The 24,033-nt window shown below is 49.1% G+C and overlaps 2 protein-coding genes across 15 annotated transcripts in view; one reads left to right on the top strand and one right to left on the bottom strand.

Annotated features, from left to right (window-relative positions):
* SCRIB (scribble planar cell polarity protein) overlaps positions 1-5,504 on the top strand; it is an 80,506-nt gene extending 75,002 nt beyond the window's left edge. For 11 of the 13 annotated variants that reach the window (XM_077351250.1, XM_077351247.1, XM_077351252.1 and 8 more), the window contains 3 exons: positions 911-985; positions 3,064-3,115; positions 3,993-5,504. In XM_077351250.1, the coding sequence (XP_077207365.1) occupies positions 911-985; positions 3,064-3,115; positions 3,993-4,153 (288 nt within the window). In that variant the 3' untranslated portion in view covers positions 4,154-5,504. The remainder of the gene's footprint in view (positions 1-910; positions 986-3,063; positions 3,116-3,992) is intronic. The other 2 variants (XM_077351251.1, XM_077351248.1) reach the window with 1 other exon arrangement.
* Positions 5,505-9,679: 4,175 nt separating this feature from the next.
* IQANK1 (IQ motif and ankyrin repeat containing 1) overlaps positions 9,680-24,033 on the bottom strand; it is a 38,017-nt gene continuing 23,663 nt past the window's right edge. Inside the window, exons 6-12 of one of the 2 annotated variants that reach the window (XM_077351271.1) lie at positions 22,763-22,817; positions 22,369-22,461; positions 14,886-14,994; positions 14,092-14,188; positions 11,844-11,978; positions 11,481-11,609; positions 9,680-10,820 (exon numbers count right to left, since the gene is read on the bottom strand). In XM_077351271.1, the coding sequence (XP_077207386.1) occupies positions 10,646-10,820; positions 11,481-11,609; positions 11,844-11,978; positions 14,092-14,188; positions 14,886-14,994; positions 22,369-22,461; positions 22,763-22,817 (793 nt within the window). In that variant the 3' untranslated portion in view covers positions 9,680-10,645. The remainder of the gene's footprint in view (positions 10,821-11,480; positions 11,610-11,843; positions 11,979-14,091; positions 14,189-14,885; positions 14,995-22,368; positions 22,462-22,762; positions 22,818-24,033) is intronic. The other variant, XM_077351269.1, reaches the window with a different exon arrangement.

Here is a 24,033-nt window from a genome sequence, read left to right as displayed (position 1 = left end):
AAGGCTCACCATCCCTCAGGGTGGCAGCAGCGTTGGTGGCATGAATCACAGAATCATGGAGTTGGAAGGGGCCGCATAGGCCATCTAGTCCAACCCCCTGCTCAACGCAGGATCAGCCCAAAGCATCCTAAAGCATCCGAGAAAAGTGTGTATCCAACCTTTGCTTGAAGACTGCCAGTGAGGGGGAGCTTACCACCTCCTTAGGCAGCCTATTCCACTGCTGAACTACTCTGACTGTGAACATTTTTTTCCTGATATCTAGCCTATATCGTTGTACTTGAAGTTTAAACCCATTACTGCGTGTCCTCTCCTCTGCAGCCAGCAGAAACAGCATCCTGCCCTCCTCCAAGTGACAACCTCTCAAATACTTAAAGAGGGCTATCATGTCCCCTCTCAACCTCCTTTTCTCCAGGCTGAATATCCCCAAGTCCCTCAACCTATCTTCACAGGGCTTGGTCCCTTGGCCCCAGATCATGAGCCTCATGGAGGATTCCTGGTTTTTCTCTATCTGGCTATGGGTGTCCTTGATGGCCTCCCCTGGATGGGCACTGGGCCCTCTTGGTCATTCATCCCCGTTTGGTGCCCTTTGGTGTCTGGCAGCAGAGGAGTGGGCTGCTTTATAGCAGCAACACTGGAGGGAAGGGATTTGTGCTGCAGTCGGGACCCCTGCTGGGAGAACTGTCTTCTGAGCAGGCAGTCAGGATGCTCCTGGCTGTGTCACGGATGCACTCTCCACCCCGCTGTCTGCAGGGTTTGGACTGTCCGCTCTGCCCCCAGCTTGCTTGAGACAAGTCGGGTGGGCCTCCGTGGGCGTCTCTCATTGTCCTTCTCTCTCTGCCTGAGCCTCCTTCTTCACCTGTTCTCTTTCTTTCTCTGTCTCCTGCCTCACTTTCTGTGCTGCTCCTTCCAGTCTGTGCCTGAAAAGAAGTTTGTCTACAGGGACTTTGCTGCCATTCCTTCTTCCAAACCTGTTTATGCCATCCAGGTACAAGCAGCATGCAGGGTGTGGGGGCCGGCTGGCATGGAGGCAGCCCTTGCCTGGCTCTGGACTGGATGGGGGGGATGCAAGGAGCAGCTCTGCAGCAGCAGGACCCTCAAGGGTGTGGCGTTGGCCCTTGTGGGGCTGAGTCGGGGAAGGTGGGGGAGGGATTTGGCTGCTACACACTGGCCAAAAGACCTTGCTGGCCATGCAGACATTCTATGCCTCCTTTGCACTCAACTCACAGTCCCCAACGAGCCAAATATTAAAGCACTCCAGACATTAAAAGGGAGGCCAAAAAGACTTAATGAGAGAAAAAGTCTTCCTCCACTGGCAGAAGACCCCACATGAATCTCCCAGGGAGGGAGGGCTGGTCTTTGGTACCAGCCAGGGCCAAGAAGGGCCTTATCTCCAGAGGCAGTGGCAGCAGCCAAAGCAGGGCTGTCCCTGAAGATGACCACTGTGGTGTCAGGGAGATCCCTGCAGGAGTAGACAGTCCTTAAGAGAGTCTGAGAGCAGCACTGCCTAAAGCTCACCACAGTGATCTAATTGAGTTGTGGCCTGGACAGGCATCCCAGAAGCAAGATCCCCCCCCCCCCTGGCCTGCTGAGGAAGGGCTGCAGTTGCCTCCTCAGTCCAAACAGTTAAGAGGTGATGCTAGCCCCCACTGCCACAAGATGCCCCCCCTCCCTTAGGGAAGTACAACCCCACCCAGAACCAGAGATGTCCCATTTCCTGGGTAAGACCTTCCCTCTACCAATATGATGTCCATTTCCTCTCCCTCTATCATTTTGTTAGAATGAAGTTTTTGTCTTCACTTGAGTTCTGCTCTTTTCCAATGCAGTATGTATTCTGTATATGGAAAATACATTTTATTGAAGGGAAGACCAAGGGAAGAATCATAGAGCAGGAAAGGACTTCCAAAGTCATCTAGTCCAAGCCCCTGCACTATGCAGGAACTCACAGGTACCTGCCCAACCACAGTTATCATATCACCTTTTAGTCACCTTCTCTCCAGGCTAAACAGACCATCTTGTATTCTGATTCTGTCTTCTGGTGTGCTTGCTGCCCTTCCCAGTTTAGTGTAATCTGCAAATTTAGTAAGTACACCCCCTGTTCCTTCATCCAAATCATTGTTTCCCTCCTCAAGGGGCTTCCAGGGCCAACTCCTCGTCCTCCAAGGCCAGAGGCTGTGTGGTCCAGGGCTCTTGCATTCCAGGTGCGACAGGGACTTAGAGGCATGCTGGAGGATCTGGAGTCACCCCCAAACCACTGGCAGTGTCCCCAGTTTCAAAAGATCATGGAGAGTGAGGAAACACCTTTTCCACCAGCCCTCAGAATAGATCAGGCTGTCCTGCAGAGCCCAAAAGGCCAACTCAGGACAAGGCAGTTATCAGGCGTCCCTTTGTACATTTAACCCCTCTTCGTTGTCCCTGTACCTTGGCTTCTGGGGCTGTTTGTGTTAATGAAGGGCCCTGGGGGGGGGGAGTTAGATGTGGATTTCACCTCTCCCCCCCCCCCCCAGGTTCTGGGGAGAACGGTGTGCTTCGAGGGGCAGCTGCTCTAACCGGCTTGGGCCCATGAATGGTCTGAGGCCTGGGTCAGGCAGCTCCCTAATTCCCATGGAATGGTCAGAGTTGGGACTTGTGTTCCAATGGCCATGAAGGGGTCTTGGTCCACCAGTCTAAGCACTGTGTGTTGCCACCCAATCCACAAGTGAGGCCTCTGCTTCTCTGATGTTTGGTGGCCAGTGGCAAGGGGGAGGTGTCTTGTGGGGGAGAAACCCTCTGGGCTGCCCATCCAGCTTTCCCCATTGATCTTTGCCTCATGCCCGTGGTGGGGAGCATGTCCCCTGTGGGCTCAGAGTCCAAAGCCCAGTGCTTCTGTGCACTCCTATGGGGGCTATGGAGAGTTGGGCCTTATTCCAGCAGCTCTCCCTCCTGCATGCCCCCATCAAGAGTCTCACGTTTGCTCTCCCTAATGCTGTTTCTGCTCGTTAATGCTTTCTCTCTACCCCAGAGAAAGGGGTAGGAGGCCCCAGCATGATGGGCAGATCTTGATGCCAGGCCTTTTGTCATTCCCAGACACCCGATGGTGGCAGCACCTGCAGACTTCTCCACGAGGCCAGCAGCTCAGGTGAGTGGCCAGCCTGCAACAGATGTGTCTTCTGGCCTGGAGGCCTCCCCTCCCCTTCTTTTTTGCATCTTGTGATGAGGAGCCAGGCTTGGTGAAGGCACTGTGTAAGGTTCCCTTGGCAGTAGGGAGCTGTGACCCATGGCTGCTTTGAGGTGGAAAAGGGGATGCCCTCAAGGGTGCCAAGCCGGGGCCGCTAATGAAGGGCCCTTTGCTGGAGGCCTATTCAAGGGACCGTGAGGGACCTCTTAGGGCAGGCTGGTTGTTCTACAGTGAGCCTCGCAACCCAAAAGCTTTCCCATTGGGGTAGGTGCTCATACTCCTTGTGCCGGGAGGCGGAGGCCTTCCCCAGGGAATCCTGTGGCATAACCCTTTAGGTGCCTGCCTTAGGCTGCTAGTAGGGGCGGTTGATTTTTACATACCAAATGATTCTGGGACCTTCCACGTACCAAGGTGCCTCTCGAACTCCTCACAACATGTTGCTCTTCCCCCTGAATATATTTTTCTGCATGCATCCCCATCCATCCACCCTGCTTGGTCTCTGCATCTGTTCCAAGATGGCAGCTGTTCTGTGGGTGCTTCTTGTGCTGTTCCTGGCCATGTTCTCCTGCGTTTCAGCTTGTCCTGTTGCCAATTTTGACTTGGTCTGTCACTTAAAGACACAGGCAGAAGTCTGCAGCAGGCCAGCTCCACTCCCCCCCTCGTTTCTACTTTACTGGCCTCCTGCATGGGGAAGTGGCCAACACAGCAAGGGCTGGGTCCCGGTTGGTTGGAGGCAGGGAAGGAGAAAGTTCTGGTGCTTCCAGCCCATTTCCCTAGAGAGGAGGAGCACATGGGGTGGCCCTTCTCTTGATGGGGTCTCTGCGTGTTCCCTCTTCAGTGAGCCAAGAGCCAGACAGACAGGCAGCAGGCCAGGAGGTGTTAGCAACGCGTGGCCCCTCCACTCCCAGCGCTTCTCCTCGGGAAGAGTTGGACCTTTTCAGCAGCAAGCGCAACCTTCGGCATGCTCAGCACAGCCTGGAAGCGGCTGTTCCAACATAAAGGTCCTGCCCTCTGGGCCAGCGTGAGAACCAAGCAAGGGTGCACGCTCTGCGGACGGCATGGACTGGCCCCAGCTGCTGCCTCTGTGGTGACACTGGAAATAAGTGAGCTCTCCGGAGGCTCCACAACCCTCTTTCAGGCTGTGAATCTTCGTCTTCTCATCATGCACTGGGGCAGGTTCTGAGCAAACTTGGACTAGCAGCAGCGGAGGAAGCTGTAGTGTGCAGTGTGTTAACTATGGTATGGGAGTGCGTGTGCGTGAGAGCGAGCGGCAGCTGTTTCAGGATAACTGGCATTGGCCCTGCCCTTAGCCCCAGTGGGTACTTGCCAAATGGCTGGGAGGGAGGGTGAACGTCAGAGCCCAGTTATAAACTGGCTAAGGAGAAAAGGAGCCTTGTGGGTTTCTGCCATTGCCCCCCTCTTCCGTGGAGGACAGGTGCAATACCAAGCACAGGGCATGATCCGTTTTGCTATGTGTGCGTGCGTGCCAGAGGGGGAGAGAGAGAAGCAGCAGTGTTACATCAGGCCCACTTCCACACAAGATTTGGAGGCAAGTTGTGATGCTTACCCAGCAGTAGCAGAGCTAGAAGAGTGGGGGGGGGAGCAAAGTTAGGGGGCAGACTAGTTGGCTTAGGATGTGATGATGCAGATAGAAGGTGCAGAGAAGTGGGGGGCGGGGGTTGGAGTGCAGTAGTGCAGGGTAGGAGGGTGGTTATGGGAGAGGCTTAGGAAGCCAGCACCAGGGAGGTGTCGATGGTGGCACACAACGCTCCATGGAAGGCCACCGGGAGGCCTGCAGTCCAGCCGCCTTCCACCTTCATCAGCCTGTTCTGGGGAAGGTTGGGGCATTTGCGGGGACAGGTGGCTGTGGCCCCCAATAGCTGTCACTGTGCTGGGGGGAACGGAAGGACCGGATCAGGGCCTGTGTGTGTATTCACGTCTTCCCTGCACACTTCCATGCCTCTTCCAAACTGGCTCTACCTGCTGAAAGCCAGTGGGTGAAATCTCTCGTCATGCCAAAATTAGCGGGCTGTTTTATCAGAACGTGTAAGCTCAGGCGGAGGAGGAATAGGGAGTGTGGCAGGCTCCTCGAGGCCTCCGTGGTGGCTGCTTCTACATCAACAGTTAGCTTTTTGATTTTAATCTAATTTTAGCCTTGGCTTTTAATGAGCAATTTTGGGGGTGATAACGAGGGTTTCTTTGACTAACTTAAAGACTTCTCTAGGTGCTGGGTTGTGGCATACCTGTTCTCTCCCAGGACACTCCAAGGGAGATCAGACTGTAACTAGTGATATTTGTACAACCAAAGAAATCTATTTTGTGGTTCCAGGACAATAAAGTTAACTTTACAGATGCTGCCTCCTCTTCCTTCCAGCAGCATGGTTTGAGAGCTGGCTTTGACTACCCCCCCCCCCCATGCAGCCAGCTTTGGAAGACAGTTGTCAGCCTCCTTCGAGAAGTGAAAATCAAGGTACAGAAAAAAAGGTCTTCTTCCTAACTGCCACTGGGAGAAACTTCAGGGGGCTGCAGGTCTATTCTTTGAAGGCAATTAGGCCCAAAAGCTGTGTTCATAGAATCATCATCATCATAGAATAATAATAGAGTTGGAAGGGATCTCCTGAGTCATCTAGTCCAACCCCCTGCACTATGCAGGGCACTCACAACCCACTTGCTCATCTACTGTAACCTGCCACCCCTTTGCCTTCATAGGATCAGCCTCCCTGTCAGATGGCTATGTAGCCTCTGTTTAAAAAAATACCAAAGATGGAGAACCCACCACCTCCCAAGGAAGCCTGTTCCACTGAGAAACAGCTCTAACTGTCAGGAACTTCTTCCGGATGTTGAGACGGAATTTCTTTTGAATTAATTTCATCCCATTGGTTCTGGTCCGTCCCTCCGGGGCAAGAAAGAACAACTCTGCTCCATCCTCTGTATCAGTGGTCCCCAACCCCTGGGCCACGGCCTGGTGCCGGGTCGCAGCTCCCTCTTCCTGCCCCCCCCCCCGCCGCAGCGAGAGGCTCACCAGGCCGCGAGCAAAGCAGCCACCAAAGCAGCCGATTAGCTTGCAGCCCAGTAAGCTTCTTACTTTGGGAGGAGGGGGAAGAGAGGTTTGCCGGGCCGCAAGCTAATTGGCCGCTTCGGCGGCCAATTTCCTTGCAGCCTAGAGGGGCAGGGAGAGGGAGCCGCGGCCAGCAGCGCAAATGCGCACACGTGGACTTGCCATGTATGTGTGTTTGCGTCCAGCGGGGAGCAAAACGCGCATGCGTGGCAAGTCCGTGTATGCGCAGCGCTGCCGCACGTTTGCGCCCCTACTGGACGCAAATGCACGTTTGCGCCGGGGCCCCAGGTCACCCTCTCCCCACACCCCGGCGCAGTGGTCCGTGGCCTGCAAAAGGTTGCGGACCACTGCTCTATATGGCAGCCTTTTAAATGCTTGAAGATGGCTATCAGATCCCCTCAGTCATCCCCTCTCCAGGCTAAACAGACCAAGCTCCCCCCACCTTTCCTCCTACGTCTTGGTCTCCAAACCCCTCACCATCTTTGTTGCCCTCCTCTGGACTCGCTCCAGTTTGTCTGCATCCCTCTTCAGCTGGGGTGGCCAAAACTGAGTACTCCAAGTGAAGTGAACAAGTACTCCAAGTGAGGCCGAACCAGAGCAAAGCAGTACCATCACCTCCAATGATCTGGACACGATACTCCGTTTGATACAGCCCAAAATACCGCCTCCAATCATTTGCCCCCCTCCAGACTTTGTTTGTTTAGAGCCTCTTGTGGCGGAGTGGTAAGGCAGCGATATGCTGTCTGGAGCTGTCTGCCCATGAGGTTGGGAGTTCGATCCCAGCAGCCGGCTCAAGGTTGACTCAGCCTTCCATCCTTCCGAGGTCGGTAAAATGAGTACCCAGCTTGCTGCTGGGGGGTAAACGGTAATGACTGGGGAAGGCACTGGCAAACCACCCCGTATTGAGTCTGCCATGAAAACACTAGAGGGCGTCACCCCAAGGGTCAGACATGACTCGGTGCTTGCACAGGGGATACCTTTACCTTTAGACTTTGTTTCATTTATAGAAATTAGGTTTTTATGGACTATCCCCACAGTGATCCTAGGCCAACCTTCCCATCCGCCCTGTTGTGTTACATTTTTGCCACATTGATCACTATTTTCCTCACAAGAGAAGACTGAGTTAAGCAGTTCAGGCCTCTCTTCATCATCTGTTATAATTTCACTTTCTTGTCCTTGCAGTGGTCCTACGGTGTCCCTATTCTTTTTCTTGCTTGAAATATAACTAAAGAAGCCTTTTTTGTTATGTTTAGCACTTCCTGCTAGCCTAAGCTCATATTGAACTTTAGCTTTCCTAACCCTGTCCCAACAATTATTGGTTATCATCCTTTCTAATAAGGTCTTCCTTCCAGTTCCTTATTGACTTTTTTATTCCTCAAATAATTTGACAGCTGCTTATGGAGCCACCTTGGCTTCCTTAGGCTCTTTCCATCTTTCCTTCTCAAGGGAATTGTTTGTGATTCAGCCTTCAGTATTTCACTTTTAAGAAATTCCCAGCCCTCTTGGATTCCCATCTCTTTAAGTCTTTCTAACCACAAAATTTGCTTTCCTGAAGTCCAGTCTATACGTCTGACTACATGAAGTTTTTCTTAGCCGTAACTGAAAATTCCAAAAGCACATGGTCACTGCTACCAAGTGTGCCCACTACTTCCACCGCATCTACCAGTTCTTCCCTTTTGATTTGAATCAAGTCTAAAATAGCAGAGCCCCTGGTTCCCCTCTCTTCTTTCTGGGAAATGAAGCTGTTGGCAAGACAGGTTAAGAATTTAACGGTGTTTGTATTTTTAGCAGAATTGGTCTTCCAACAGGTATCTGGGTCATTGAAGTCACCCACGTCCACTGTTTCCCCCCTCTTTGAAAATTGTGTAATTTGGTCTAGCAGTATCTCATTCAAGTCCTCTGACTGGCTTGGTGGTCTATAGCAAACACCCACAATACCATTCTCATTTCCTATTCTTTTTACATTTACCCAAATACACTCAACTGAACTTTCATGCCTAGGTACCTGTATTTCTTCACAAGTATAAAAATTCTTAACATATATTGCTACACCTCCCCCCTTCTTTTCTTTTCTGTCCCTTTTGAATAGATTGTACCCCTCAATTCTAGTGTTCCAATTGTATTATCCCACCAAGTTTCTATGATTCCTATTAGGTCATAGCCGCCTTCCTCTACTAGTTCCTCCTGCTTGTTTCCCATACTCTGTGCATTGGTGTAGACGCATCGTAATCCATTCCTTGTGTGCCCCATGGCTTCGGTTTTTGAACTTCTTTGCAAGTTAGTAGTTCCCTGCTTATGTGCCATGTATTAGGTAAGATAATGTAGCAGATATTAAAGGGAGATAGTTTTCAGTTAGGTGAATAGGAAATTGGTTAGAGAACCACACTCAAAGAGTTGTTGGATGGGGGATACACTTCTAGGTAACATTGTGTGTGAACGAGACCCTGGGGTGTGATGCAGCGGTAAAAAAGGCAAATGCCATTTTGGGCTGTATCAACAGAGGCATCACATTAAAATCACAAGATGTCATAGTCCCATTGTATACGGCACTGGTCAGACCACACCTGGAGTACTGTGTGTAGTTCTGGAGGCCTCATTTCAAGAAGGACGTAGATAAAATTGAACGGGTACAGAGGAGAGCGACGAGGATGATCTGGGGCCAAGTGACCAAGCCCTATGATGATAGGTTGAGGGACTTGGGAATGTTCAGCCTGGAGAAAAGGAGGTTGAGAGGGGACATGATAGCCCTCTTTAAGTATTTGAAAGGTTGTCACTTGGAGGAGGGCAGGATGCTGTTCCCATTGTCTGCAGAGGAAAGGACACACAGTAATGGGTTTAAACTACAAGTACAACGATATAGGCTAGATATCAAGAAAAAAAATTTCATAGAGTAGTTCAGCAGTGGAATAGGCTGCCTAAGGAGGTGGTGAACTCCCCCTCACTGGCAGTCTTCAAGCAAAGGCTGGATACACACTTTTCTTGGATGCTTTAGGATGCTTTGGGCTGATCCTGTGTAGAGCAGGGGGGTGGACTAGATGGCCTGTATGGCCCCTTCCAACTCTACGATTCTATGATCTCAGCAAAGAGTGGGGGTCTCTCTTGCAGAGAGACCGAATAGTGAGACTGGCAGGAGGGTGAATACGCCCCATTCCCATTCTCAGGCTCATTGGTCAAGAGTGGGCCTTTCACTACACTGCCCAGTCCAATGCTCTTCTGAGACTTGACTACAGGCAGGGTATAGCCAATGCCTCAACTTTAAATGCCCTTCTGTCTTGACCTGGAGGTTCTTGTTTATTCATGGAATCATAGAGTTGGAAGGGGCATCTAGTCCAACCCCCTGCATTATGCAGGAAACTTACAACTAGCTTCCCATCCACAGTGACCCCCATTCCATGCCCAGGTGCTGCTCCCCCCCCCACTCCACCCCCCCCCCCAAAAAAAGATCACTGGCCAGTCTGGCCTGGAAGAAATTCGCTTCCCAGCCCTAAAGGTTTGTTGATGTCAGCTGTTTCCATAGGGTTGTGCGATTCAGCATCCGAAGCAGCCATTCCCACTGGTAGCCAGCACATGCTGGGGGGGGGGGGAGGTACAGGCACAGGCGTGCCAGTCAACACACACGTGCAGGCTGCTACCAGCAGGAACCGACACTTTGGATGCCGAATTGCACAACCCTAGACTCTGGCACAACCAGGTGGATCTCAGCGTGCCTTCCACTAGGTGGGACCTCCAGATTGTAATTCCCGGGACAGCTCTTCCGCCTGATGGGGGTCTGCTCTAGACCACCAGGCCAGGTAGAAGACTAGGAAGAGATGCTCCTAGACCAGATTACAAAGTTCTCAGAGGAACAGGACCTAATTCTGTGAACTTAAGCAGATTGTCAGTGGGTGGACAGAAGGCATTGTGTAGGTGCTTGGCTCTTGTGGCCATTTCCTGCATTCTGCAGGGGGGTTGGACTAGATGACTCTGGAGGTCCCTCCCAACTCGCTAGTCCCAGCACTGACCTGGAGGGAGCAGTGCTGTGAACTGAGGGGGGGGGGGAGACTGTGTCCCCTCCCATTGGGGCAGCTGGGGCAAGGCAAGGAGGCTGTCTGCTCATTCCTCCTACAACATAGGCACCCATTCATCAAGTTTATTGAAAGGCAAGTTTTGCTGTGACCCCAGGGTCAGTTGGGGAAGGGGGAGAACTTGGAAGGTATGAAGACTCTCTTCCCTCCCCTCCGATGGCCACACAGGACTTTCATAAGATGAAATGAAGCAGCTGTGAGAAGCAACCTCTCCTGCAGCCTTGCTTTCTGAAAGCACTCAGGACACCAGTGATCAGGGCCCTGCTGGGGGCACTCTGACTGCTTCTGCAGCTGCCTATCCTGGCAGCGAGCAACTCTTCGGCCCCAGGATGCCTCCCACCAAGCGGCAGAGCCTGCAGCCAGCCAGGCCTATCGACTGCTCCTGGGCAGAACCACCTGGATGGGGAGAAGAATCTGCAGGAGCTCCTCGGGGGGGTGGTGCTGCTTCGTGACCACAAAGAGCCTGAACTTCTCTGTTCGAGCAGCCTGGAATTCAGTATCAGCATATTCGGGGCCATCTGTCGGTCTTAGCAGGGACAGGTACCTGTAGAGGTGACGACAGAACACACAGCTTCGGACAAGTGTGTGTGGGGGGGGAACAGCTCCTGCCGCACAGGCCAACCCTAGTATTGCACAAGTTCAAGGCTGGGTAGAAATCTGAGTAGGGAGAGGACATTTATGTAATCTGCAGGGCAAGGGTGCCTTCTTTTAGCAGCTCAGCCATTACCTGAAAGTACCAGGCTGCTGCTGCAGGGGCCAGGAGCTGCATCTAGTCAACCATACCCAGGCAACACCTTCCAATCCCATGGTTGGTGCACTTTCAAAAACCCCTGAGCAGTGATTTCCACCTACTCATAGTCTAGAAACCTCCTGGAAGTACTTCTCATCTCAAAAAGATATTGTGCCTGCCCTTTTCTCTACTTTTTCAGTTAGAAGTGGCAGGTATTTATATATAACGGTGTTCCAATATGTTTTTAAAATATATATACTGTCTTCTTCATAGCCAGACTGCACCCACAGTGGCGTTGGGAGCGACCCCTAGGACCCTTAACCCAGGGGCCACCAGCAGACATGACCCACCCCAGCAGTCCAGGGAAGTTAGAGGGCAGCACCAGCTGTCTCTTCACCCAGACATGTCCCTGTTCCCCTTCCCCACAAGGCATGGGCTATAGGGCAGGTCGAGCCAAGGATAAGGCAGGCCTACCTCTCATTGTCCAGGATTGTTCTGCCCAGCACAGCGTCTGTGAGTCCCGGCTCCAGCCGTTCCAGCTGCTTTTTCACAGTGTCAAACATGTTCACTTCCATCATGTCAAAGACTAAGGGTTTTCCATATCTGGGGAGGGAAAAGGAGGGAACCCCAGGGAAGGAAGGCAGGAAGGCAGGAGCTGGCCGCTGAGCCTTGGGCCTGTGCAGTTCCATCATAGCCTTCTGCCTCACAGATCACCCCCTCCACACCACTGGCTCACAGTGCAGCAGGGCAGCTCTTTCCTGAATGTTTGACTACAGCCAGATACCAAGTTTTGAAGGCTACACTTCTGCCCTCCAAATATTTAGCTTTTCTCCTTACCGAATGGCCCCCAGCAGTGCCAGACGGATGGTTTCCACGCTCATGTCACTCGGATTCACGGTGTTCAGGTAATTGGTATCACGATAGCGCAAGAATATGGCTGCTTGGCCAGAGGGATCAATTATGAGTGGCCACCTATGGAGGCAGAGAGGAGGAACAAACACACAGTCTACGCTGCCTGAGTGATGCTCAGATTCCTCATGATGCTCTGATGAATAAATTGAAGGACTGCAATCTGGATTTTCAGATAGGTGGATAGGGAATGGGTTAGAGAACCACACTCAAAGAGTTGTTGTCAATGGTGTTGCATCAGACTGGCGGGAGATGAGTAGCGGGGTACCTCAGGGCTCGGGGTTCAGTCCGGTACTTTTTAACATACTTATTATCTAGATGAGGGGATGGAGGGACTACTCATTAAGTTTGCAGATGACACCAAATTGGGAGGACTGGCAAATACTCTGGAAGATAGAGAAAGAGTTCAACGAGATCTGAACATAATGGAAAAATTGGCAAATTTATTTGTTTGTTTGTTTGTTTATTTATTTATATTTATATACCGCCCTCCCCGAAGGCTCAGGGTGGTTTAATAAAGATAAGTGTAAAGTTCTACATCTGGGTCAGAAAAATGAAAAGCATGCGTACTGGATGGGGGATATGCTTCACTGGCAGTCTTCAAACAAAGGTTGGATACACACTTTTCTTGGAGCAAACTCACTCTTTGCATGCAAGCTCCTGATTCTGCAAAAGAATAAGCTCTAAATCACAAATCTCTTTCCTGGGGATGTCACATGTTTCCCAGCAAATATATTTTGCAAATGAATGTACTTATTTATTTAATTAATTTATAATTACATTTCTATACTGTCCCTCCTGGTATTCACATGTTTGGGGTGGTTTACATAATTTAAACACATAATTTAAATGCTTAACATTTAAAATTTAAATTTAAACATTGAAATTTAAATTAAAAAAATTAAACATTTAAATTACATTGAACCCACATCAGCTAGAAATCTTTAGTCAACATTGAACACAATGGAAAAATGGGCAAATGAGAACAAGATGCAATTTAATAAAGATAAGTGTAAAGTTCTGCATCTGGGTCAGAAAAATGAAAAGCATGCCTACTGGATGGGGGATACGCTTCTAGGTAACACTGTGTGTGAACGAGACCTTGGGGTACTTGTGGATTGTAAACTAAACATGAGCAGGCAGTGTGATGCAGCGGTAAAAAAGGCAAATGCCATTTTGGGCTGTATCAACAGGGGCATCACATCAAAATCACAAGATGTCATAGTTCTATTGTACACGGCACTGGTCAGACCACACCTGGAGTACTGTGTGCAGTTCTGGAGGACGTAGATAAAATTGAAAGGGTACAGAGGAGAGCGACGAGGATGATCTGGGGCCAAGGGACCAAGCCCTATGAAGAAAGGTTGAGGGACTTGGGAATGTTCAGCCTGGAGAAAAGGAGGTTGAGAGGGGGACATGATAGCCCTCTTTAAGTATTTGAAAGGTTGTCATTTGGAGGAGGGCAGGATGCTGTTCCCGTTGGCTGCAGACGAAAGGACGCAGTCAGAGTAGTTCAGCAGTGGAATAGGCTGCCTAAGGAGGTGGTGAGCTTCCCCTCACTGGCAGTCTTCAAGCAAAGGTTGGATATACACTTTTCTTGGATGCTTTAGGATGCTTTTGGCTGATCCTGTGTTGAGCAGGGGGTTGGACTAGATGGCCTGTGTGGCCCCTTCCAACTCTATGATTCTATGATTTGATGATGCAGCCTCCTAGGTCAAGTATCACAGGCATCCACACCTGCACAGGATAAGAACAATTTGTTTCCAGGCACAATGCAAAGTGCTGGCTCTTAGTGTGGAAGCCTTCAATGCTTTGGAACCAGGATCCTTGCAGGACTGTGCCTTCTCCCATTCTGTCCAGCACAATGCTTAAGGTCTGCCTCAAAGCTCAGCTGCCTCTGCCTCCACCTTCACAGGTTTGGTGGGTGCATGGAGAGATGGGGCTTCTTAGTGGTGACACCTGACTGTATTCTCACCTAATGCCTACATGGTTTATTTGGTTTTAGACACTAGGTTAAACCATTTCTGTTTATGCAGACATAGTCTGGAAACTCTTATGTTAAGAACCACAGAAGAGCCATGCTTGGGGGGGAGGGATGAAGCACCACTTCCTAGTGGAGGGTGGGCAGATGGAGGGACATGGTGTCTGGGGAACAGGGGAAAGGGATGCAACTTACCGACCATCCAAATGGATTTTTCCGCCCACATCTTTGAAGAGCACGTCATCCAGCTCCTGGACAGAGCACCTCAGGCCCTGCAGCTCAGCCCTTGCCCCTAGCAAAGGAGAACACAGCAAGACAGGAAAGGATGGGCTCCCCACACTGCCCCAAGGAAACCCTGCTCTGTTCTTCTGTGCCATCATGGGGCAGCAAAGGAGCACTTCACCTCCCCCTCCACACACACAAAGGAACCGTCTGCACCAGTCTCCATCTCAAGCACTAGCTCTTTCCGAAGACCACGAGTGGGGGGAGGGGTAGAGAGACCTCACTAATGACACAACTTCAGCAACAGCATCAGGTACAAACCAAGGCCCTGCTATCCATCCTTAAAGCTCTTCACAATTGAAACAGGGATAGAATGGGGGTAAAACACTCCTCTGAGGGATTTATGAGGGACAAGAAGATGGCCTTCTATCATTCTCAAGACTTGTAGCCTTCCTCGCTGACTGAGGGAAGAACCCAAACTCTGGCAGTTCTTCCTCAACACCCAAGAGAGGCTGGTCCTTCAAGAAGCAAGCATCAGTTATCATGTCCTCTCAGCCCTTCAGCACTGAGCTGGCCAGGAGACAGGGCAGCAGATAATTCCGCCAGCGTGACTGTGGTAAGAGGGGACTGGCGAGGGCAGCCCAGAAGGCAGATGTCTGAGCATGGAACAAGCCCTGTCTGAAAAGGAGCAGAACCTCCCCAAACAGCACAGGTTGGTAGCTTCAGCATTCACCCAGGTGTCAAACAGAGGCAAGCTCTTCACCTACCTCCCTGCGACTGTTCCCGCAGCCTGAGCCGTGCCAGGGATAGCTTCTCCTCGGCATTCTCCACATCCAGCCGCAATTTCTGTACCACCCTTTCTGCATCCGCAATGGCCTTCAACAGACAATCACAAGATGTCATAGTCCCATTGTATACGGCACTGGTCAGACCACACCTGGAGTACTGTGTGCAGTTCTGAATGCGCAGTAATGGGTTTAAACTACAAGTACAACGATATAGGCTAGATATCAGGAAAAAAATGTTCACAGTCAGAGTAGTTCAGCAGTGAAATGGGCTGCCTCAGGAGGTGGTGAGCTCCCTCTCACTGGCAGTCTTCAAGCAAAGGTTGGATACACATTTTTCTTGGATGCTTTGGGCTGATCCTGCCTTGAGCAGGGGGTTGGACTAGATGGCCTGTATGGCCTTTTCCAACTCGATGTTTCAATGATTCTATGATTCAAAAGACTGATGAAGCTACAGAGTTGTCTTGGGCTAAATTTTCTTTTTGGTGGGGAGTTTAAAAGGGACAGATAAGTAAAGAAGGGGGGAGGTCACAGAATCATAGAATCACAGAATCTTTATTATCTTTATTAAATTTACACTTATCTTTATTAAATTGCCCATTTTTCCATTGTGTTCAGATCTCGTTGAAGTCTGTCTCTGTCTTCTGGAGTATTTGCCAATCCTCCCAATTTGGTGTCATCTGCAAACTTGATGAGTAGTCCCTCCATCCCCTCATCTAGATCATTAATAAATATGTTAAAAAGTACCGGGCCGAGCACCGAGCCCTGAGGTACCCCGCTACTCACTTCCCTCCAGTCTGATGAAACACCTAGTGCCTAATAACCTGACGGTACTCTTCTTTAGAGCTCTGTCCTTCCCTCCATTTCCTGAACATTTCCCTTTTCTTTCTTAGTTCCTTTTGAAGTTCTCTATTCATCCAAATAGGCTTCTTAGAGCTCCTGCAGTGTTTTCGTCTTTCTGGGATAGTCATTGATTGAGCATGCAATAGCTTCACATGCTCCCTTCCCTTCCAGCATTCTTGTCCATGGTATGACACTCATCATGTCTCTGAGTTTATTAAAGTTTGCCCTACGAGGTCAGACTCACTGGTCTGTAGTTTCCCGGGTCATCCTTCCTCCCTTTTTTGAAGATCAGAATAACTGGAAAGTTCTTTGAGTACTCTTGGGTGCATTTCATCCGGACCAGGGGATTTGAACTCATCCAGTGCAGCTAAATGCCTCTCGACAACCTCTCTATCCATGTTAACCTGCCACCCAGACACTATCCTTTGGCTACGGCCATCTCTAGATGTGCCTAAACACTGACCTGTGGGAAAAAACAGATGTAAAATAGGCACTAAGCCTTTCTGCTTTCTCTGCATCCTCCGTTAGAGTTTGTCCATCCGCACCCAACAGCGGGCCTATTGCCTCCTTTACGTTTGCTCCTCACATAACTGAAAAATCTTTTCTTGTTACAATGGGCTTCCCTGGCCAATCTTAGCTCACTCTCAGCTTTGGCCTTTCTGATGATTGATCTACACTGCCTAGTAACCTGTAGGTACTCTTCTTTAGAGCTCTGTCCTTCCCTCCATTTCCTGAACATTTTCCTTTTCTTTCTTAGTTCCTCTTGAAGTTCTCTGTTCATCCAAATAGGCTTCTTAGAGCTCCTGCAGTGTTTTCGTCTTTCTGGGATAGTCATGGATTGAGCATGCAATAGCTCTTGTTTGAGTAGCGCCCACCCTTCACATGCTCCCTTCCCTTCCAGCATTCTCGTCCATGGTACGACACTCATCATGTCTGAGTTTATTAAAGTTTGCCCCACGAAAATCCAACATCCGCATCTGGCTACAAGCTTCCTTGGCTCCCCATCTCAAAAGGAATTCTATGAGGACATGGTCACTTCCCCCTAGGGTCCCCACCTCCTTCACCTCATCCACCAACTCTTGCCTGTTGGTCAGTATTAAGTCCAGTATGGTTGAACCTCTTGTGGGTTCATCTACCATTTGATAAATGAAATTGTCAGCCAGGCTGGTCAGAATGTTGCATGACTGAGGACGCTTCGAAGAGTTTGTTTCCCAGCACACATCTGGGAAATTGAAGTCACCCATGATGACAAGGGCCTGCTGCTTGGATATTTTCTCAAGCTGCTCACAAAGTGCAGCATCCACATCCTCTCGTTGGTCAGGCGGTCGGTAGCAGACACCAACCACCACACTGTTTGTTTTCCCCTCGCTTATTTTCACCCAGATGCTTTCCACTGTAGATATGCTCTCCTTCACTAGAATTTCCTGACAGGTCAGCCCTTTCCTCACATACAGTGCCACTCCTCCACCTTTTCGATCTGTTCTGTTTTTTCTGAACAGTTCATATCCATCCACCATTACATTCCAGTCATGAGAATCATTCCACCAAGTTTCTGTGATGCCTACTAGATCATACCATGCTGATGCATGAGAAGTTCCAGCTCTTCCTTCTTATTGCCCATGCTTCGGGCATTAGTATAAAGACATCTGAATCATTTTACTTTTGGTTCCCTATGAGCTGGCCTTGCTGGTTGGGCTGCCCCTGATCGTTCTCCTTCCTTACACTCCCTATGTTGATCGTCTCCTTCCCCTTGTGGCTTCAGTTTAAAGCTCTCCTGATGAATCTCCCCAGGTTCCTACCAAACACATTCTTCCCCAGCTTCGATAAGTGCAGTCCATCAGGTGCTAGTAGGCCTTCCTCAAGAAAGCCTATCCCATGGTCCCAGAAACCAAATCTCTCCTGCTGGCACCAACTACGCAGCCAGTGATTCACCTCCATTATCTTCCTCTCCCGACGCATTCCTCTTCCCTTGACAGGCAAGACTGAAGAGAATACCACTTGTGCCCCCATTTGCTTGAGCTTCCTCCCCAGATCTTGATAGGCTTTTTTAATAGGAGCGATGGTATTCAGGGACATGTCATTCGTATGTGCAAAAAGGATCTAGGGGTCTTAGTAGACCATACACTGAACACGAGTCAGCAGTATGACTCGGTGGCTAAACAGGCAAATGGGATATTGGAGTGTATCAAAAGAAGTACAGTGTCCAGATCACTTAGAATACTGTGTTCAGTTTTGGGCACCACAACTGAAGGATGTAGACAAACTGTAGTGTATGCAGGGGAGGGCAATGAAAATTGTGAGGGGTTTGGAGACTAAACCGTATAAGGAAAGGTTGAGAGAGCTTTGTCTATTTACCCTGGAGAGAAGACAACAAAGAGGTGATATGGTAGCTATCTACAAGTACTCAGCAGTCAGCAGTATGACTCAGTGGCTAAAAAGGCAAATGGGATTTTGGGCTGTATCAAACGGAGGATGGTGTCCGGATCACAGGAGGTGATGGTACCGCTTTGCTCTGCTCTGGTTCGGCCTCACTTGGAGTTCTGTGTTCAGTTTTGTGTACCCCAGTTGAAGAAGGATGTAGACAAACTGAAACACGTCCAGAGGAGGGCAACAAAGATGGTGAGAAGGTTTGAGGACCAAGACATATGAAAAAAGACTGGGGGAGCTTGGTCTGTTTAGCCTGGAGAGGAGAGGGGATTTGATAACCATCTTCAAGTAGCAAAATTGTTCTCTCTTGCCCCAGAGGACCAGACCAGAACGAATGGGATGAAATTAATTCAAAAGAAATTCCATCATAGAATCATAGAATCATAGAGTTGGAAGGGGCCATACAGGCCATCTAGTTCAACCCCCTGCTTAACACAGGATGAGACCTAGCATCCTAAAGCATCCAAGAAAAGTGTGTATCCAACCTTTGCTTGAAGACTGCCAGTGAGGAGGAGCTCACCACCTCCTTAGGCAGCCTATTCCACTGCTGAACTACTCTGACTGTGAAAAAATTTTTCCTGATATCTAGCCTATATCATTGTACTTGAAGTTTAAACCCATTACTGCGTGTCCTCTCCTCTGCAGCAAACAGAAACAGCATCCTGCCCTCCTCCACGTGACAACCTTTCAGATACTTAAAGAGGGCTATCATGTCCCCTCTCAACCTCCTTTTCTCCAGGCTGAACATTCCCAAGTCCCTCAACCTATCTTCATGGGGCTTGGTACCTTGGCCCCAGATCATCTTCGTCGCTCTCCTCTGTACCCTTTCAATTTAGAAAGAGCCAGTTTCGTGTAGAGAGCCAGTTTGGTGTAGTGGTTAGGAGTGCGGACTTCTAATCTGGCATGCCAGGTTCGATTCTGCACTCCTCCACATGCAACCAGCTGGGTGACCTTGGGCTCGCCACGGCACTGATAAAATTGTTCTGACCGAGCAGTGATATCAGGGCTCTCTCAGCCTCACCCACCCCACAGAGTGTTTGTTGTGGGGAGAGGAATGGGAAGGCGACTGTAAGCCGCTTTGAGCCTCCTTCGGGTAGGGAAAGGCGGCATATAAGAACCAACTCTTCTTCTTCTTCTTCTTTTATCTACGTCCTTCTTGAAGTGAGGCCTCCAGAACTGTACACAGTACTCCAGGTGTGGTCTGACCAGTGCCGTACACAATGGGACTATGACATCTTGTGATTTTGATGTGATGCCTCTGTTGATACAGCCCAAAATGGCATTTCCCTTTTTTACCGCTGCATCACACTGCCTGCTCATGTTTAGTTTACAATCCACAAGTACCCCAAGGTCTCGTTCACACACAGTGTTACCTAGAAGCGTATCCCCCATCCAGTAGGCATGCTTTTCTGACCCAGATGCAGAACTTTACACTTAAATTGCATCTTGTTCTCATTTGCCCATTTTTCCAGTGTTCAGATCTCGTTGAACACTGTCTCTATCTTCCGGAGTATTTGCCAGTCCTCCCAATTTGGTGTCATCTGCAAACGTGGTGAGTAGTCGCTCCACCCCCTCATCTAGGTCATTAATAAATATGTTAAAAAGTACCGGGCCGAGCACTGAGCCCTGAGGTACCCCGCTACTCACCTCTCTCCAGTCTGATGAAACACCATTGACAACAACTCTTTGAGTGCGGTTCTCTAACCAATTCCCTATCCACCTAACTATCTGAAAATCCAAATTGCAGTCCTTCAACATATCCATCAGAACATCATGGGGAAACTTGTCAAAAGCTTTACTAAAATCCAAGTAAATGACATCAACCGAATTTCCCCGATCCAGCAAACCTGTTACTTGGTCAAAAAAAGAAACTAGGTTGGTCTGGCAGGACCTGTTGGATAGAAATCCATGCTGACTTCCTTGGATCACCAAATTGTCCACCAGATGTTTGCAGATTGCTCCCTTTAATATCTGCTCCATTATCTTCCCCAGAACAGAGGTCAGACTCACCGGTCTGTAGTTTCCCGGGCCATCCGTCCTCCCTTTTTTGAAGATCGGAATAACGTTTGCTCTCTTCCAGTCTTCCGGGACATCTCCAGTCCTTAAAGAGGTTCCGAAGATGATGGACAAGAGCTGTGCAAGTTCTCTGGAATGTTCTTTGAGTACTCTCGGGTGCATTTCATCCGGACCAGGGGATTTGAACTCATCCAGTGCAGCTAAATGCCTCTCAACAACCTCTCTATCCATGTTAACTTGCCACCCAGACACTATCCTTTGGCTACGGCCATCTCTAGATGTGCCTAAACACTTTGACCTGTGGGAAAAAACAGATGTAGAATAGGCACTAAGCCTTTCTGCTTTCTCTGCATCTTCCGTTAGAGTTTGTCCATCCACACCCAACAGTGGGCCTATTGCCTCCTTTACTTTATGTTTGCTCCTCACATGACTGAAAAATCTTTTCTTGTTACAATGGGCTTCCCTGGTCAATCTTAGCTCACTCTCAGCTTTGGCCTTTGTGATGATTGATCTACAGTGCCTAGTAACCTGTAGGTACTCTTCTTTAGAGCTCTGTCCTTCCCTCCATTTCCTGAACATTTTCCTTTTCTTTCTTAGTTCCTCTTGAAGTTCTCTGTTCATCCAAATAGGCTTCTTAGAGCTCCTGCAGTGTTTTCGTCTTTCTGGGATAGTCATGGATTGAGCATGCAATAGCTCTTGTTTGAGTAGCGCCCACCCTTCACATGCTCCCTTCCCTTCCAGCATTCTCGTCTAAACATCTAAACATCCAGAAGAAGTTCCTGACAGAGCAGTTCCTCAGTGGAACAGGCTTCCTCAGGTGGTGTTGCCTCCTTCTTTGGAAGTTTTTAGCAGAGGCTGGATAGCCATCTGGCAAAAATGCTGATTCTGTGAACTTAAGCAGATTGTGAGTCGTTGGGCAGAAGGGATTGTGTCGGTGCTTGGCTCTTGTGGTCCTTTACTGCATACCCAGGGAAATACCTGTCACCACATTGGGGTCAGGAGGCATATTTCCTCCTGGCCACAGTGGCCAGGGATTCTAGTTTGGCAGGGGTGGTGGTGGAATCATCTCAGCATGTAATTGGTGTCATTGTGGTTGGCAGGTAGTTGTGAATTTCCTGCATTCTGCAGCGGGTTGGACTAGATGACTGTGGAGATCCTTTCCAACTCTATGATTCTATGTTTCCATATATGTGAATGAGGGGCCAGACAAGTAAAACCATTCTGGAGAAAGGCAAGTTACACCCCCACTCCATTGCCACCCTACATAACAGGGAGATCAGAACAAGGAGATCAGGGCCCTGACAGAACTTACAGGGCCTGCAAAAGGGAGCTCCTCCACCAGGCATTTGGTTGAGGTCGACCAAACCACCACTTCCAGTTGGCCCTTAAGCTCCCCCCCTCTACGACCAACATTAATCGGTTGCCCACAGGGTCCAGTAAGAGTTGAGCTGAGGCTCTTACGATTTCTATTTTATGGTATCATTGTTATTATCATGTTAAATTATTATTTAACAAGCCCTGGACCTGTTTGTATTACGATTGTTTACTGTTATACTGTGTTGTGTTTGGTTGCAATTGTTGGATATCGATGTACATGTTCTACAGACTGTTTTATGTATGATAAATAAATAAATAAAATAAATTATTTTTATAATATTACTGCTGTTACTGTTACCTGTTACCATGTGTTAATTGTATCCTCCCTGTTTTCTGTAAACCGCCCTGAGCCCTCGGGTTGGATGGTATATAAATATAATTAATTAATTAATTAATAAAAACAACTGACCAAATAGTGAGAGAGTGTACCACAGAACAGCATTTCATTGGTGGGCTTTGCCACATGCTGGCAAGGCACTTGGAGCAGAGGCCTACCAGACTGCCATATCTGAAGCCCTCTGCACATGCCTGTGTGTGCACCTGGAGAATGGATTATTGTGGAGAGTGGGGAGGGCTCTTGTATCAAAATGTTCCAGCTGCTACAGGGGCAGGAAGGACACTTTTTCATTCAGAGGCCAGCATCTTAGGCTTGCTCAGCAAACAGGCAGCAGAAAGAGTACTGGCAAGACCTAGCAGTCTCTTATTGTGGGTTTGCATGGCTCAGCTGAGTGGGGCTGAAGCAGCTTCCTTTCCTTCCCCATGTGCTAACAGAGGTAGTGAGAACAGGATGGCTGGTACTCACATGGAGGGTGATCTCTGCATTGCCCATCTGCTTCCGCTGGCATTTGTCATGCTCAGTGATTCGTCGGTTCAGCTCACAGTAGGCCTGTTGCAGCTGCAATAGAAAATACCAACGACATTATGGAGGCCAATGGAACTCCTCCTGCCCCATTCCAGGATAGCAGTTAGCAGACAAAGTGCCCAATAAGCAGCAGGCCTATCAGAGTTCAGAGCAGGATGCTTCTCTCCCTCATGGGTGGCACGATGCCACGAGCAAGCTGCTGAATGTCTAATGCTGGGGCATGAAACAGACTTGGGAACAAGTATGGAGACAAGACACCAAAGGGATTCATGGGAAAGACTGTGATGGGGGAGTCCTTGGCTCTCACCAGGATGGGGGAGTCCTTGGCTCTCACCTCCTTGCTGCGTCTCTCATGCTCCTTGGCCAGCTGCTCCACCTCATCAGTCATCCTGTGGAAAGATCAACAGATTACAGCATCAGGAGGTCTCAAGAACTGTCTCCAGTCTCCAGAGCTGGGACCCACAACAGCTTTCTTTTTCTTCAGTCTAAGTAACAGCAGAAACAGTCACAGAATCATAGAATTATAGTGTTGGATGAAATCTCCTGGGTCATCTAGTCCAACCCCCCGCACTATGCGGGACACTCACAACCCTATCACTCATCCACTGTAACCTGCCACCCCTTTGAACATTCACAGAATCAGCCTCTCTCTCTTTCTGGGAGTTTCTTAAAAGTGAAATACAATCACAAACAATACAATACAAAAACATTTAATGGCATTCACAATATAAAACAATATGCAAATCAGTTCTACAAGTCAACAAAGCTGCAAGGAAAAGTACAGCAGGCAAGGGAGCAGCAAACACTAAAAGACAAAACCAGTGACGTCCACCTCTTTAACCTGTGGGTCATCACCACAGACAAGAACTTGGCTACCCGCTCAGTGGTCTCCGAGTAACCATCAGCAAGCAACAGCTCAAGAGCCCTGCCCTCCGAGACATCAGGGACAATTGCAGCTGTAATTTCTAAAGTTCTATCCATTATTTTTGATAATTCTTGGAGAACAGATGAGATGTTAGAAGATTGGAGATGGGCAAATGTTGTGCCAATCTTCAAAATAAGGAAAAAGGAAGACCCGGGTAACTACAACCCATTAGCTTGACAACTATAGCTGGCAAAATTTTAGAACAAATCATCAAACAATCAGTCCTTGAGCAGCTAGAGCAGATGGCTGTAATTACTAAGAGTCAGTATGCCTTTCTCAAGAACAAGTAATGTCAGACAAACCTTATCTGTTTTTTTTTTAGAAAGTCACTACTTTGCTGGATCAGGGGATATAGTTTATCTCGATTTCAGTAAAGCTTTGGAGGAGGAGGAGGAGAGTTGGTTCTTATATGCCGCTTTTCTCTACCCGAAGGAGTCTCAAAGCGGCTTACATTCACCTTCATTTTCCTCTCCTTGTTAGGTTGAGCAGGGGGTTGGACTAGATGGCCTGTATGGCCCCTTCCAACTCCATGATTCTATGAAGGTGGGTAAGGCTGAGAGAGCCCTGATGTTACTACTCGGTTAGACCTTCTTTATCAGTGCTGTGGCGAGCCCAAGGTCACCGAGCTGGTTTCGTGTGAGGGAGCACGGAATCAAAGCCGGCTCGCCAGATTAGAAGTC

This window comes from Paroedura picta, chromosome 9 (genome assembly GCF_049243985.1).
Source record: "Paroedura picta isolate Pp20150507F chromosome 9, Ppicta_v3.0, whole genome shotgun sequence".
In the NCBI taxonomy this organism is placed as follows: domain Eukaryota; kingdom Metazoa; phylum Chordata; class Lepidosauria; order Squamata; family Gekkonidae; genus Paroedura; species Paroedura picta.
The sequence above is the reverse complement of the archived record's forward strand: the minus strand, read 5'-3'. Positions and strand labels throughout refer to the sequence as shown.